General features: G+C 38.0%; 1 protein-coding gene across 2 annotated transcripts in view; it reads right to left on the reverse strand.

Annotated features, from left to right (window-relative positions):
* DLGAP2 (DLG associated protein 2) overlaps window positions 1–16,536 on the reverse strand; it is a 98,387-nt gene that overhangs the window by 43,814 nt on the left and 38,037 nt on the right. For both annotated transcript variants that reach the window (XM_031064799.1, XM_031064800.1), the window contains 2 exons: window positions 6,399–6,546; window positions 3,020–3,239 (listed from right to left, as the gene is read on the reverse strand). In XM_031064799.1, the coding sequence (XP_030920659.1) occupies window positions 3,020–3,239; window positions 6,399–6,546 (368 nt within the window). The remainder of the gene's footprint in view (window positions 1–3,019; window positions 3,240–6,398; window positions 6,547–16,536) is intronic.

The raw sequence follows: 16,536 nt of genomic DNA on the forward strand, positions 1-16,536 counted from the left end.
AGGAGCGAGGTGGGAGGCAGCAGCAGCTGGAGCTGCATTTTCTCAGCTGTGCATCTGACAGCTGTGACTGGATACGGTTCGGAGACAGAAAGCATATGCTGCCATTCAGGGCTTTTAACATCAAGGATCTTTTACTGGGTTCATTATCTCCTCACAAAATGAAACGTATGGCTGGAAGTGCCCTAACCTCAATGAAAGAAGAGTCTCAGCAGGGCTCACACAGAAGCCAGGTCTAGCACACCATAGGCCAGCAATGCTGGCTGCATCCTTTGCACTGTCACTTGTCTCATTCATTTACACCTGGGGCAGCAGGGACTGCCCTAGGCCTTTTGACTGGTTCCACAAATAATTAAACTACATGGATCCATGCAGAAGTTATGTGTTCCTTAGTACCAATGTTCCTCTGTAAAATTGTAAGCAGTTAAGAAGAGCCTGATACTGGTAGTTCTTTCCCCATCTATTAGAAAATCCTATTAGCATAGTCCATTAATAATGTCCCACATAATATTTATTATAGTTGCAACCTCCTGAAAGTTGTAAATGCGTCTAGGAATATTTTAGGAAAATGCATGCTGTAAATATATATTCTATACTTTTGTAATTGAATTCATAGAGAATTTTAGTTTAGGTTTACATTTTTAGCTACAAGAATTAATTTTTAGCTAAGCCTGTGTGTTATGAATAAATTGCTTTATGACAATGATAAGGGGCAGTCATGACCTATAGAACTAAAATTGAATGGAATAATTAAATTGAAATGACTGTTAATTTTTTAAAAAACTCCTTTAGTGTCTTTGCCAAAAAGAATTTGTTACATCAGAAGCAAAAAAGAACTTAATGTAATTTTCCTAAGAAATAAAAGACTAAATTGGAAATAAAAAGCTGATGTGAAAGTCTGATCTTTCTGACATTTATTTGAATGTCAAATATCTGCCAACACCGCCAACACCATTTTCACATTTCAGGCAATGGCTTCTTTTACAGTTTTCAAAAAGGGATGAAGAAGTAGGATTTTTGTAAAAATTATAGTAAGGATAAGAAATGCAGTATCTCCCTCCAAAGCGACAAGGACTGAAGAGAGAAAAATGGAAGCATTACACCTAGGATTTTAAAAACAAGAACTTATTTGGCAACTGAAATTCCCCTTAAAAGTGAATCTCATAATCCTTACTCTTCTTTCATACCAGATAATTATTTCTGATTTGCATATTTACCTTATATAGAAACTGAGGACAAATTTGCTCAGTGGCACAGAGATGACATTTTAATTACAGAATCACACTCAGAACTGTATACAGTCCATAAGACTGGAAATAATTTTGTAGCAGGAAAACATCTCAAGTCATCTTTTTTCCCCAGATTGTCAATATCACCTCACCACAAAAAATAAGAAGGATTACATTGTGGGCAAGAAAATCTATCTGATGAATCATGTCTGAGGTGAGGGAGAAGTTAGGACTGAAATGAAGGATTACATTTTCAAAACCACAGTATTTAACCAGCAGACTACTAATCAATGCATAACCTTTCTCATAAGCATGAAAACACTGTGATGCAAACACACTTACTACCTAATCTTGTATTTTCTCTGAATATTTCATTATTCAGATTTTTCACTCTGAGTAAAATAAAATAAGTTCTTTCCAGTGAGAATTTTGGGCTTATGTTGCACATAAACTCAAGACAGTTTAGGTAAAAATCAGCCCACTTGGTAACCAAGGTAATTCTGAAAATATTCCAATTCAGTACTTGGAGCAGATTCCAAAATAAGCATCTGTTTGTGTCTCTTGCCATGGAAGGTGTCTTCATAATGATCACACAATAATATATGATAAAGATGAAAATTAGTCGCTGAGGTAGCAATAAGATCTCATTTTATATCATGATAGCCTTTCTATTAATCAAAGAACAGAAATATCCCTAGAGGGGGCACTGTAGCCAACAATTTCTAGCTTTACACAGAGTTTTACATAACAAATAAAATACTATGCTTAAGATAAAATAACATTTTATGCTACTTCTGGAGTGCAAATGTATATTATTCAACCATGGCTTCCTTTCTAAGTTCCCACTGTTCTGTTATACAACAGATGTATCAAGCAAATAATTTAAAAAGTATTTTTATATGATACATTTTGAACTCATTTTTACCTTTTGTAGATGGGTAGCCTGCACTACATCTTAATAGTATGTGGCAAGGACAATATCATAATTAGGAACTGTCATTAACATATTTGGAAATGCAGAAGTGAATTTGGATCAGCTTACAAAGAATACATACTTCCTATAGATTTCATTTTAGTTATTGAATGGTTCTCTGTGCAATCTTTTCTCTACCAATATATGCTAAAATTCTAAAATGGATAAAGTTATTGTTTTTGCTAAGCAACTAATAAAAAAAAAAAGAGAAAGTTGCCAGAAGAATGTTAAAAGATCTTAACAATGAGTGTTATAACAATGAATGCTAATGGAAAATGAGTAACAGCAGATTTGTGAAGTTTGCCAAAATGTTTACAATTCAGTGAACTGGTACAATTGGTTACACCTCCTCTAAAAGTAATTAATTACCTTTTACATTAACTGCCCTCGAGTATTTAGACCAAATATTTTTAATCTTACTTCTCTTTTTTTTTGGTACTTTATCAACCTAAATTAAAATTAGCACAACTAATCTCATTTAGAAGGTCAATTACTTGATAGATAAACCACATAAATGTCTAACAATATTGAGATTATACCATTTGCACTTGCAGTTTTATATTTGCACCTAGATAACTGCATGTATGTGAAATGGAGTCAAAAATCCAGGTCCATTACATTATGCACACAGGATTCTTCCCAGAAAGAGCTTACTCCAAAATGTAGCCACAATAGTACAGTATTAAAAACATAAGAATACTGGTATCAAACATGAGTTCTACACAGCAAAAATGCTTCTAGTGCCAAAGCTCCCTTTAGAAAACAAGCTGATATGTTTTTACATGCAGACCAGTGAAAGGGTCAGGGGAGACTCGCTTACCTGTGGTTGACCTGATGGTTGAGGTGATGTTGGAGGATGTCAGCGCAGGGATACATTCATCATCTTGGGAATAGCCTGCCTGAATGGCACGCAAGTAACTGTGGCTTCTTGTTCGGAAACATCCAGGGAGGTCAAGGGCATCCATTGCCTGAGCTTCAACTTCACTAAACACTGATTCACACACCGATTCAAATTGCCCATTAACCTCTGCTTCACTCATCTGAATAAACAACAACAATGCATTTGATTTTTGACTTGCTTTTTTGTGATCATCACGGCCTCAACATCTCAAATGGACACCTGTACATTGATGAAGAACTGTTTTAGCAAATAGTTAAAATGTAGCAATCCCTTCTGATCACATTCACATTGTTCAACTTAGATCAGCTGTTTACACATCTCTATTAAATGCATCACACATGCCATACATTAATGTTCCATTCAGTATCTTTTGGCAGAGCTGAGAAGGGACCCAAGCCAAACTCACTTCCTGGTTAACTGGGTTAGCCATTCACTTCCATGGAAAAGCCTTTTCTTCAGCAGCATTAAACAAAATCTGACACTTCTGCCAGCAGGAGTGCTGTGCAACCCTGCCAGGCAGAGCAGCCCAGCTGTGCCTGCTGGACTCTCCACCCTGTTATCCCCTTGGGGTGTTTCAGCAGCAGCCTCCAGCTCCCTGCAGTGCTTCGGCAGGACTCAGCGTCTACCTGCAAGCCCTGCCTTTCAGGGTGGGCATGAACCAACACTGTGCCTTTTTTAGAGGCAATTTTCAGGATAAACAGGGCTTAGGCAGAGTGGCCAGGCTTGGGGAACCTCTCAGTAGGTAACCATATGTCACTGTTTTGAAGATTACTGCCTTAATTCTACCTACAGCGTTTTTCGAATGTTCACTGAAGGCAGCCCTAACTACCTGTAAATGTACCTGAATAACTAAATATTATTTTTATCCAAAATCAGATAGGAAGTTTACATGAAAAGATAATTGCATGACTTTCTGAAAATAATAGATAGACATGAACAGATAATTGCATGACTTTCTGAAAATAATTTTTTTTCTAAAAAGTGAGTGCTAGAAATCAGAATCAGTATGAATAATTTTACAAGTCAAATTTATGGCATCACTAAATGGTGCATCCGGTTGATATTAATTTTCCTATACAGCTGCTAAGTGCCCCTAGTGCTTTATTCATTATGGAAAGAGAGTCCCATCAAATGTTTCAAATGTTTTAGGGTTTTGGTTAAGTAAATGGAAATTTTATAGAGACATTCTGATGATTATGAGTAACTGATAATTTTGTGCAAGACATTTTAGCTACTGAAAATCTTCTGAAAAGAATTAAGTTACTCTTCATAAAATTTGCTTTTAATAAAGTTAAGTAGACTAATGCAATCTCAAAGAGATAAAAAATCTTACTCTGAACTATTTTGCAATATTGTTGATCAGGAAATATATGGTAATTTAGTCCATAAACTCAGTAAGTCTTAGCCACTTATTTTAAACTAAGGTTATTGACAATAGAAAATCAAAAGTTTTCAATCTGAAATTAAAAAATATATACCATGGAATTCAGCATTCTTCTTGAGTCTACCCTTTGTCAGGTGTGAAAAAGGAAGGATCTTACAACAAAAAAGCATTAAAAAATCTCACAAATTATACAAACTTATTATGAAGATGGAACAAGAGGAGAATACAAAAAGGAAAAGGAAAGAGCAAAGGTTCAGAACTTGATATTTTAATACATTTGCTTGGGGTAATAGCTATTAAATGCATTTATTAATGGTCTGGAAACAGCCAGACTGTTAGGTAGGAATTTTGTGGCTAGCACAAAGTTGTATAGGTTAGTGAACACTGAAAAAGCAAGGAACTATATCCAGCAGGTTTAGTTAATCTGGCCAATTGAGCAATCTACCTGCAAATGAAATCTATTGTGGGCATCTTCCAGGTAATGCACACTGAAATGAAGAATTTTAACCACTTGTGAAACCAATTAATTATCATGGACAGCTCAGTGAATATCTCTGTGCACAGACATGGTCAAAGAGGCAGAAGATGTTAGACTAGTTCTATGTGGGAACATTGTCAGGTGGCAGCTGACAGCATTTGCTTTGAATGCAGGATTTAATACACATGAAATTTTCTCAAAAGCAGAGTATAAAAAAAAGACAAAAAACCAATAAGCAGCACAATAAAAAACAAGGCATCAGAATGATAGGAACAGTTTTCACAAGGGAGTTGTGAAAAAAAACAGTGAAAGGTTTGGAAAATGACTAACTGTTTCTAATTTTAATGTGTGCTACATAACAATAAATTTAGAATTACCTCACATAAATTAAGGAATTTGACTGAAGGGCATTAGTCAGGTTAGCCCCTCCCAGCTCTCTACAGTCAGTGGAGACTGACAAGCATTTCCAGGGGGCTCTCAGCCCACTCGGATGTTCACTGTCCTGGAAGAAACTCTTTTGCTCCATTAACCACAGAGGAAGTTTAGTGGTTGCCTCAGTTAAAAGCCTCAATTTAGATGAGCTGAATCCAGGCCTGAATAGCCATGCAATACAAATTGAATATGAATGAATATGAAATTGTTTTAAAAATATTTCTCTTTGAACATAACCATTGTGTATGTATACCCTTAGGCGGCTCACTAAATGGTCAAAGAAATATTAAGTACTATGTCTGAGAAGGGGGCAGGGCCCATCTGTCTTGAAACAACACACGGAAGAAAAGTCAGGACCAATAAACATTAGAAACATTGGGAATTCTATGTAAAGTCCTCTGCCACATAGAACATGTATGTAATTCTGTTGGCTTATTGCACTTCAGGTGTGATTCAGACCTCACAGACATAAAGCCAGTGGGGAGGAAAACTGTACCTTTTCAGGAGTCCCCATACATAGAATAGTTGATGGGACTTATTCTTTCACCCAAGATGAGTGAAGGATTCGATTTAGGACGAAACACTGCTCCTTTAGAACATAATTTTTTTCAATCTATATCTTAATCTGGCAACCCACATTTACTGAAATCAGAGCAGATATTTTCAGATTATGAGTATTTTGTAGGAGTGTACTCCTCATGCTCAGTCTGAATCTTCTTAACATTTAAATATTTTATATGGACTGAAAATAAAAACACCAGTATTTATATTTGTAATGAAAATTAAATGGAAAATATAATGTTTGATAGTGTTTCCTTGCCTCTAGCATTCGGCATTTTTCTTGAAATCTTGAGTTACATTCCTCAGAAGTGAATTACTTCCACAATTCACATCCTCAGTTTTATATTGATTAAAAAAATGCAAAAAACCTAAAACCATCCACTAGTTACAACTCTCACATCTGCAGTTAACCTATAAGAAAAATGATAACAAGAATTTCCCACCTGACTAACACAGCTGGCCTGACTGAGCGTGCTCACTGCTCTCATATAGCTCTGATTCCTTGAGCGAAACTTTGGGGAATTGTAGTTTGCAGAGGGATCCAGGTTGTGACCCCCAGGCACGTCACTTGCAGTTTGAAGGTAGCTCTGACTACAAAGGAGAAAGGAAGAAAAAAAGGAAAGGGTGTAAAACTACAGATGGTATCAATTAGGACACTAAAGGCAGTAATTTGTATGAGACACACAAACCCACTCCCCTGGGTCCAAATCTTACTTTATAAAGCATCATAGATCTGTTGTAGCCAAATGTCTTAACACAAGCAGAAAATCTGTCTGTGGCTCTGCTACCTAGATGGTATGAAATTTTAAGTATTTGCTCTATTTAAACATCTTCAATCCTCCTGGCTATTAATGTTGAACGTTACTAAAATACAAGGTCTAGGTCAACAGAAACAAAAAACACAGCTAAAGCACAAGCCAAAGTAACTAAAAATCTTTTTCCATAGATAAAAATCTGTTACTTGTAGTCTGGTTTTCATCAGGGTTTTAGGCATCAAGAGCCCTTTTATCTTCAAAGAATTGATAAAGTTTTACAAAAGATTAAAATATTCCATGTTCAGCTAAAAAAATAAATTAATAAGGTGCTCAGAGCAACTGCATGAAGCTGTAGAAATTGTTTTATTACAACCTGTTTCCCATTTCACAGGACTGGGACCATAGCACCACAGTGAGCCCTCTTCAGTGTGCTTTCACACAAAGAGTATGCTAGTCTCCATGTTTTGTTTTAAACGTACTGATAACATTCCAGAAAAATAAATAAACCTGAGGAAAGTGCAGTACTTTGCCTCAAATACAAAAAACTAAACTCTGGTACACCAGAGGTCTCAGAACCTCTGTAAATCAGATTTTAGAACTTTCCCCTGCACATCAGTGCAGAAATGAACTAATGCCCCAGATGATATTTGTTTTCATACAGTAAATAGGCAGCTTTTATATTTATTCCTTAAAGGTAGCTTGAACAAAAACAGTTTCTGGGAAGGTAGATTTGTGCCAGTTGAATGCCTAATATTGGCCATACAGTTACTTCATGCTGAGCTGGCAGAGTTGGTCAGTCCAGCAGTGTCTGTGCCATGTGCCTGAGCTGTTGGAAATTCCCCTGTGAAGGATGAAATTTCCTCTCTGGAAGAACCAGATCACTCAGCGAGTGAGAAAGCCACAGGTTCAACTCCTGCTGCAAGATGAAGCACAAACCCTGCTTTTGTTTCTCAAACCCTTTTTATCAAACATGGAGCATGACCACAGTGCTTTAGGAAGACCTCAGCCTTCCTCATGGAGCAGACACAACCTGAGTTTGGATGCAGTCTCTGAGGAGCACTCTGGGAGGAATCTCAAACATTTTATCATGGCTTTGCCTAGAAAAGCAGAGTACTGAGATCCATCTCCCTGTGTGGCCATGTCCTTTGATGTCTGGTGTGTGATGATCCAGTATTCCCTCACACCACCAACTGCAAGAGCAGATGGGATTTAGAGACCCTTATACTTGGGAGGTCTGTTCTCAGGCATTCCCATGTGTTCTTCCATCTCAGGGTCAACACAGACATAGCCCTGCTTCCTCAGTGCATCTGCCTTAGATCCACAGAACCATTTACTTTGGAAAAGGCCCCTGAGATCATTGAATCCAGCTGTTAACTGAATGCTGCCAAGTCCACCGCTAAACCTTGTCCCTAAGTACCACATCTACATGTCCTTTAAATACCCCCAGGATGTTGACTCAGCCATTTCCCTGGGCATCCTGCTCCAATGCCTGATAATCACTTCAATGAAGAATTTTTTCCTAATAAATTTGCTGGAGCATATCCAAAGAAGAGCAACAGAGCTGGTGAAGCAGAAAAAAGGATGCATTTTGTTTTCATCTTTGTTCAAGGGAGACATTATTTCAAAATCCCAAGAAATTTCCCTGGAGAAAAAACCAATTCATATCTTCCTGTCTATTTCTTTCCTTCTGTAACCTCATGCCAGAGATAAACTATGTGGAAACTATGCTATAACTGCTAAAACCAAAATGAAAATGTATGAGATTATTGCAGGTATGTTCTCAGAGGTTAATTAAGTCATTACAGTCAAAGTGATTCTATGATTAAGGTAACAGGCTGATAGTGGGTCTAATTTGGTTCTAGATGATAAAAACAGGAGCATTTTTTTGTTCCCATAGGTATGAAGACAAATAGATTAGGTGAAGTGGTGTAAAGCTTCACTATCCACATTTAGTTGCAGGTTGTAACTAAACTGCCTTTCCGCTATAGATAGGCTGATGGTTGACAGCTGCTCTGTGTCATTCTGGGTTTTGTATATGCTTTACTTACTCATGGAATCACAGAATGGCTCATGTTGGAAGGGACCTTAAAGATCATGTTGTTCCAAACCCCTGCCAAGGGCAAGGACATCTCCCACTAGACCACACTGCTCAGAGCCCCATCCAACCTGGCCCTGAACACATCCAGGGATGGGGCATCCACAGCCTCTCTGGGCAACCTGTGCCAGGGCCTCACCACTCTCACAGTCAAGAATTTCTTCCTAAGATTGAAACTAAATCTCTAAGTTCAAAAGTGATCAACCCTTGTCCTATCACTACCTGCCCAAGGTACAAAGGCCCATTTAGGTACGGGAAGGTTGCAAGGGAGTCTTCTCTTCTCCAGGCTGAATATGCCCAGATCTGTCAGCCTGTCTTCACAGGAGAGGTGCTCCAGCCCTCTGATCATCTTTAGGCCCCCTGTGGACCTGATCTAAGGGCTCCACATCTTTCTTGTGCTGAGGAATCCTGATCTGGACATACTACTCCAGGTGGGGTCTCATGAGGGCAGAGAGACTTTTAATCTGTCTGGTATTGACAATAATCTCTTTGATGTTGTTATGTTTGTATTTTTCAAAACAAACAAGTCCCTCCTGGATGTTCTGCTTGCCATCATCAGGTGGCAAAATCTAGATTCTGAGCTCATAAACAGTTTGTTAAAGAGATGTTTGCGATTTCATTAAAACATGGGCTACATTAAGAAAAGATAGAAGGAATAGAATTAAATTAGAAATTACTGCATGAAATACTCAAAATTAATTAATCGAAACTTGATTCTAATTACTATCCCCTTCTAAATAATTATTTAAAACCTTTAATTTAATTAATCACATTCTGGTTCCTTATTAGGTATTTCTATCACTAAATACCATCAACAATTTTTACAGCAATAATTTCTTATGGAAAGAAGCCCAGTATTCCATAGTACTTCTAAGCAGCTGAGTTTTGATGAATGAGTGTGGATATTACCTGATAGTTAAATGATTTTTCATTAATCAGAGGAGATTAATTGATTCATGGAACTGAAGCAAAGTAAAAGAAATGTTACATATAAAGGCTATAAAAGCCCATAAAAGCAATTTTACACTCATTTGAGTAACACTTCGAAATTTTCCTGATAAACAGAAATTATTAGTTTTTATTTCTAAGATATAATCTCAAAGTTATCCTCTAGGATAATTGTGTCAATGATGGTGAAAATTATGACCTTGCTATAAACATGATCCAGGAAGTGAAATACCAGAGTTATACGGGGAAGTTGCTCTCAAATGTCACGATCTGTTGCCCGAGGAAATCTCATGCTTGTCAACAATGCTAGAAAACACAATTAACATCTGGCCTTGGTAAATGCTGACTTTTTAATGACATCCACTCCATCTATAAGCTTAGGAACAAAATTCTTGGCCTTCATTTCCAGAACATCAAAGTTTTTTTGCTTTGAAAAAAGAAAATAATTTTCTTTTATGTTCTGTAGCAGCATAGATGATCTTATATCTCAGCTGATCACTGCAGAAGGGCAAGACAAGCATGTGCAAATGAGATGTTTTAACAGATCATCTTCAGGACCACTAAAAAATATACATAGTAACATCAAAGAGGTGTCTCTAAAAATCAGCACTACGGAGAAGAAGGAATGGGGTGAGACTAACAGGAAAAATGAAATTAGTATGTCTGCTCTCTTCCCACTTGCTTTTCTGAATAGACTAGATTTTAGGAAGTGATGTCCTTTAAAAGCTTTTCTGCCTCCAAGGGTTACTTTCCATTTTCCATTGGCTTCAGAAGAAGTTCATGCAGCCAGGTAGAGGTCTTAAATTTAATGAGAAATATCTTATCTGAAAGAAAGGCTCAAAGCCTGAAGAAATTTTGGGGGAAAAAGCACTTCCATGTAATGACCTTACAGCTGTTGAGAACCTCTGTTCTAAAAGTGAAGGACTCCCAGAAAAGGTAGCTAAATCTGCAATAGCACATTCAGCACTCAGCAGATTGCCTGAGTGTGTTCAGGGAGGAAAAATACTGTATTATAACCAGATAAAGTGAGCTATAGCATGACATGTTTATCTGGGACTCTATAACATAGCATAGCTGGGATAGCCTGCCACCCTGGCACAGAGTGAATGGCAGTGAGGTTAGGCGCATATTCCAACAGAAAATAGATCAAGAATAAGGGAAGATACAGTAGTCCAAAAGCAGTCCTAAGCAGTTTGTAAGAGTCTTGTGCTACAGTCTCCATTTTCTTGAATTTCTCTAAACCGCAAAAACTCAGGTTTCTGTATCCAAACCTCACATGTTCTGATGCTCCTACTTGAAAGCTGCCCCTTCCTCCATGCTCAGAGTTCACACCAGAACCCCCAAAGACAGTCTTTTTCGTTCTTGACCCACCCAGATCCTAATCTTTACTGTTTCCTCTTTAAGTCCTAGCTAACAGTTTCCTGTTCAAGATGTTCTAAAACACCCCCTCAGAAGTCATCATTGGGCCACTTATCCTTCTGTCCTCTGCAGATTACAAAAGTATCCCTAACACCTCTATTTGTCATCAAAGTCCTGCTCAGCCTGCTGAGGCCACCTAATCCCACCCCCTCACTTAGGAGACTGCCACTAACCCAAAACCTCCTCGACTTCTTGTGTAAACTAACTGTTCTTGTCCACACTTCATCAAGAGTAAAGTTTAAGAGCAGAAAGGGGGAAAATAATTGCAGAAAAACATCTGTTACTTTAACTTTACAAGTGACAAGAGGTGCTAAAAAAAAACCCCAAACCCAAAGAAACTAAAAAGGAAGACTTCTTAAAAATCCTTTGATTCCAACCCCCCAGTTTAAATTTGTGCTTTTCCTTGTCTTCTAGTCATCCTTAACAGGACATATATCAAAAATGTAGAAAGAAATTTAAGTTTTCTTGTACTGCAATCAAAAAGCACTACACAAGGTTTGTGAAGACATTTCAGAAGATGGAAAAGGATGTCTACATCTCCTTATCTTTTCCCAACTTAGGTCTTTCTAACAGAAGACTTGGAAAACCATGAGCTATTTAGAACATCTTTTAATGAAAGGAATATTAATGCAAGCTAATCCAATAGCTGCAATAACACATTAACTAATGACAACAGAAAGACTCTTATTTCCTCATCTTCAGCAATCTAATACTTAGCCTTCTATTTCCTTTTATATTAATGGTGTATTTGTTCAAGGAGTAGGATACTTTATAAATAAGAGACAGCTAACATTATTTATGTTTTTTTCTCTGAATTCCATTGTTTTATATACTTTTGGAAAGTTTATGGAAAGTTTAAGTGTCTGAAGTAGCACGGTGACTTCACATATGGCACTGGGGGATTGGAGGCATTCCCACTGCGGTGTGTGCCACAGCACCTCACACCACTCAGTGAAAATCTTTCACTTTGTGTAGCACTTGGCCTATCCTTTGTTGTCACCGAGATCAGATGCTGATGAACACCCAGGATGGTTTGCGGAATGTCTCTTGAAGTCGCTTAGCACTGCTGTATGATGAGTATTGCTGTGAGCTGGATTTACAGCACACAGTACTACACCAGGACTTACACAAACGCTGCATGTTTTGCAGAAGACAAATTGTTTTGTTGTTTGGTGAAAAGGTATGTATGGTAACAATACTGTTTTACTTTTAGGACAGCTTGAAATGCCAGAATTAGAAATTTGCACAGTTTAACATCCTATAGCTAGTCCAGGGTCAGAACAACACAAAAAAAAATCACAAAATCACAGAATCAAGTAGGAAAAAGCCTCTGAGATCATCATATTCAATCTATGACCTAACACCACCTTGTCAACTAGATCATGGAACTGAGTGCCATGTCCAGACCTTCCTCTAACACCTCCAGGGATGGTGACCCCACCACCTTCCTTGGCAGCCCATTCCAATGCCCAATCATCCTTTCTGTGAAGAACTTCTTCCTAATGCCCAATGTAAACCTTCCCTTGTGCAGCTTAAGACTGTGTCCTCTTGTCCCGTCGCTTGCTGCCTGCAAGAAGAGCCTGACCTCTGCCTGGATACAACCCCCTTTCAGGCAGCTGTAGAGAGTGATAAGGTCTCCTCTGAGCCTCCTGTTCTCCAGGCTAAACAACACCAGCTCCCTCAGCTGCTCCTCACAGGACTGGTGTTCCAGACTCTTCATCAGCCTTGTTGCCCTTGGCTGGACATGTTCCAGCACCTCAATGTCCTTCTTGAAATGAGGGGCCCAAAACTGTATACAGGAATTGAAGTGTGGCATCACCAGCGTCAATGTCGTGGTTTAACCCACTATAGCGGAGTACAGAGTAGAAGCTAGAAGCCCCCTAACTTCTTCCTGAGCAGAAATACTTGACACCCAAGACAGCCTCAGGGGAAAAATGGACTATATAACTCCTGACAAAGGGATCTCTCAGTCACAGTGGTTTAGTTCTGTATTTTACTGTCTGCATTTTCTAATAAGTGATTGACATCACATACTTTATCATGAACCTTATACCATTGTATAAAACAGTATGATTGTGATGCCAGCAATACACTTGCCAAGGTCATTCCTTGATCTACTCACATTCAAAATAGTGATCACTCCCCAGAGTACCTCCTCTCTGTCAAATGTTCAGTCATCAGTGCACCCTGGGTCAAGGAGGCACTGAAAGTGAATTAATGTTTTCTGAGGCCTCTAAAAGTTGTAGCAAGAAGGTCACCTTCTGACTCTGAATGGGTTTTTCAGGTTTATTCAGGGAGCATCCAATATAAAGAAAGTCTATGTTCCATCAAATTAATTTTTGGAACTGCCATATTCTAAAATCATACCTTTTTATTTTCATGATCATGCCTGCATTTGTGCAAAAATGTGAGAATGAATGGGAACATTAAAGAAAGTACAATCACTTCGGTTCAAATCAGTATATGCAATTCAGAAGTATCTTTCTGGGACAAAAAGATAAAATTTGTAAAAGAATTCATCTTGGATGCCTAAAAGGGAAGTGCATTAGAATTATCAAAGTAGTAGCAGTTATCAAAACCTATTTTATTGAGAGATTTGCATTTCAATGGATATTCATTTCTCTATCTGGACCTATCTTAACTATGTCTTTCTAGATACATGAAATAACTCATCGACCAGAATCTAATGATTATAGCTTAGGCAGCAGTGCCATTGTAGAGCAGCTGCGAGTCACCCTGCATCTCCATGGAGCCCTGCTGGAGTCAATGGAGCTCTGCAAAGGCACCCAGATGTGCCTGCATGCAGTCCATAGGAGAACTCAGAGTGGTGACATTAACTCTGATTTTCCCTTTCAAATAGCACATTTAGTCTGGCTCTTTGGAAAACCAAAAGTGCACATAAATCTCATTAATTCATCTGTAGCAAAGAATTCCTTTTCTAATATTTGCAGTCTGAACTTTCCCTTTGATCACTGGTAGATATGAGAATTGGGGCCAAATGAAATAGTTTAGGTGCCTAGATAGTTCATCACTGACCCATGCCTTTTAAAAAGTGTGCCTGAAAGATATTGAATATTATTACAGGAATATGTTAGGAAGGAGGTGGAGACTGCTGTTTCTACCCTTATGAAATGCCTACTAATCACTGGTAGGAGAGAACTCTTACTGTCAGTAAGTGTTTAGGGATTTGGTACAACATGAACCAGAAGAGAATGAGAGGAAATCATCAGAATCATTAAACAGTCTGGTGGTTTCATCACTCCTTGCAAAGATAGGGAGGATGTAGGCTCAACCAAGCCTGTATTCCAAATCACTCAAAATGTTCCTGTAATAAAAAAAGTAGGCTACAAGAAATCTAAACTCTAAACTTTCAAAAAGGAGACAGATTTGTACATATAGCTAATCTATAGCTAATCCTAAAAGTCTTGTACCCATATAATAGCAGCAACAAGCTGGTTAGCAACAACAAAATTCAGGCAAATGCTATGGCAAAAACTCAAAGGGCATTTACAGCATCATGTAGCAGTTCAGTACATGGGTCTATGGATCTAAGCAGAACTCAAATATTGGATATGTGTTCCTAAATCCATTTGTGGAATTGCAATATTCATTAATTTCCTCAGGAAGCTATCTCACTTTTTCTTTTTGCTTTTGGTGCATATACATGTACACATGCAAAAAGTCTAATTTTGTAGAGTAAATGTAGACTACGGCCTATCAGGACTCATTAAAGCATCTGAACATGAGCTGAATTTAAGCATACATGTAAGTCCATTAAAATCAGTAGATCTAAAGAAAATAAGTGACCTTCATGCTGAAGTTGAAGATAAGTTGAAGATATTAATGAGACTGTAATTTCTGGAGAAGCAATTGAGTAGAATTGGGAAAAGAATTGTGTGTGTGTATGTATATATATATATATACATATACCCACACACACAAAATTTCTGTTGTTTTAACCAAAAGAATCTTAATTTTCAAATCCTTGCCTGAGGAAGTGTTTCTGTACACATCCTTTATAGCCCTATTTAGTTTTTATTGAAAACTAAACAAATGGGAAAACCAAGTTTTGATCCTTTTCAAAAGAAAAGTAAAACAAACAAATTTGTTGGAAGCAGAAACAAATAGGCACCAAAAACCTGAAGCATATTTTCCCTTGGAGGTCACTATTTGTGCTTGTTATATTGACCTGAATCTTACTGCATTTTCACCACAATCCATCATGTAATTGCATTTTTCTGAGAAAATCCTGCTTTATTCCTGAAAAGACTCTGGACTTTGTGTAGAGCCTTAGGATCCCCCTTCCATCCCCAATCCAGGGTAATACATTTCAGCCCTACAACATAAAGCTGGTATTTACTAAAATGAAGCGGGACATCTGGGCTCAGTGACTCCCTGTGTTTCACACTATGCTACTTCTCAGAGAACAAGATGCCTAACACTCCTTAAGAGCATTTGCTATTATTCTGCAAAGGAAGAAAAGATGGGGATGTCTTTTGACCCCACAAAAGATGTTTCCTAGGAAGCCAGATGACTGTCTGCCCTTCATCAGCATTCCCTCTTAACCCTGCAGCCTAATCTAACCCAGACCTTACTGACTGCAGCAGACTATCACCATGCCAGTGGCCCTCTGATTACATTATTAGTTGATAAGGCTTTGTAATTAGCCCTCAAACTCTCCTCAGTAAATCTCCAATTTCACCCCTCAGAGACTCTGAGTAGATGCTACTGCACTATAGGGCCTCAGAAAGCTACTAATGAAGTGTGTAATGAGGCTTTTTAGAGTCAGAAGATTGAGGAGAAAAAAACCCCAAAGATAAATAAAAGCATATAAAAGATGAGGGTTCCTTTTCTAGTGATTTTCCTCATCTCTTCTATTACAAATATTTCTCAGGAGTGGCTTCAAAACCATTCCTAATTTAAAATGTAGAAGCTCTAATGCCAAATTGAAGCTTACCTTAAAAATTAAAAAAGGCTTGGATCACTGGTGCACAGCAATGGATAATGCTGAAAGAGGACACTAATTTCTCCAGCAAAGAACGCGTGCTTTAACTCTCAATCTGTGACATTTTGCAGCACACCCATTTCCCCCACATGTGCACACTTACCCACAGACTTTGTGTACATTTGCCAAAGGGTGTGTCTTAGGAGAAAAACCCACAAATTTGTTTGGCACTAAAGAATAGTGGAGTCTGCACTGTCATGGCTAGAGATGGATGAAAACCCACAGGGCTGGTCTTATGCATTGCTTCCAAACTTCTCCTTTGGCTTTTTGGCTTTCACTTTCTAATGTTCTAAGGATGGTATGGTTACCACAAATGGTTGCAAATGGAAAGATTTTTTTTAATGAAGATTTCCCATGTG

Source organism: Geospiza fortis, unplaced genomic scaffold, assembly GCF_000277835.1.
Source record: "Geospiza fortis unplaced genomic scaffold, GeoFor_1.0 scaffold927, whole genome shotgun sequence".
Lineage (NCBI taxonomy): Eukaryota > Metazoa > Chordata > Aves > Passeriformes > Thraupidae > Geospiza > Geospiza fortis.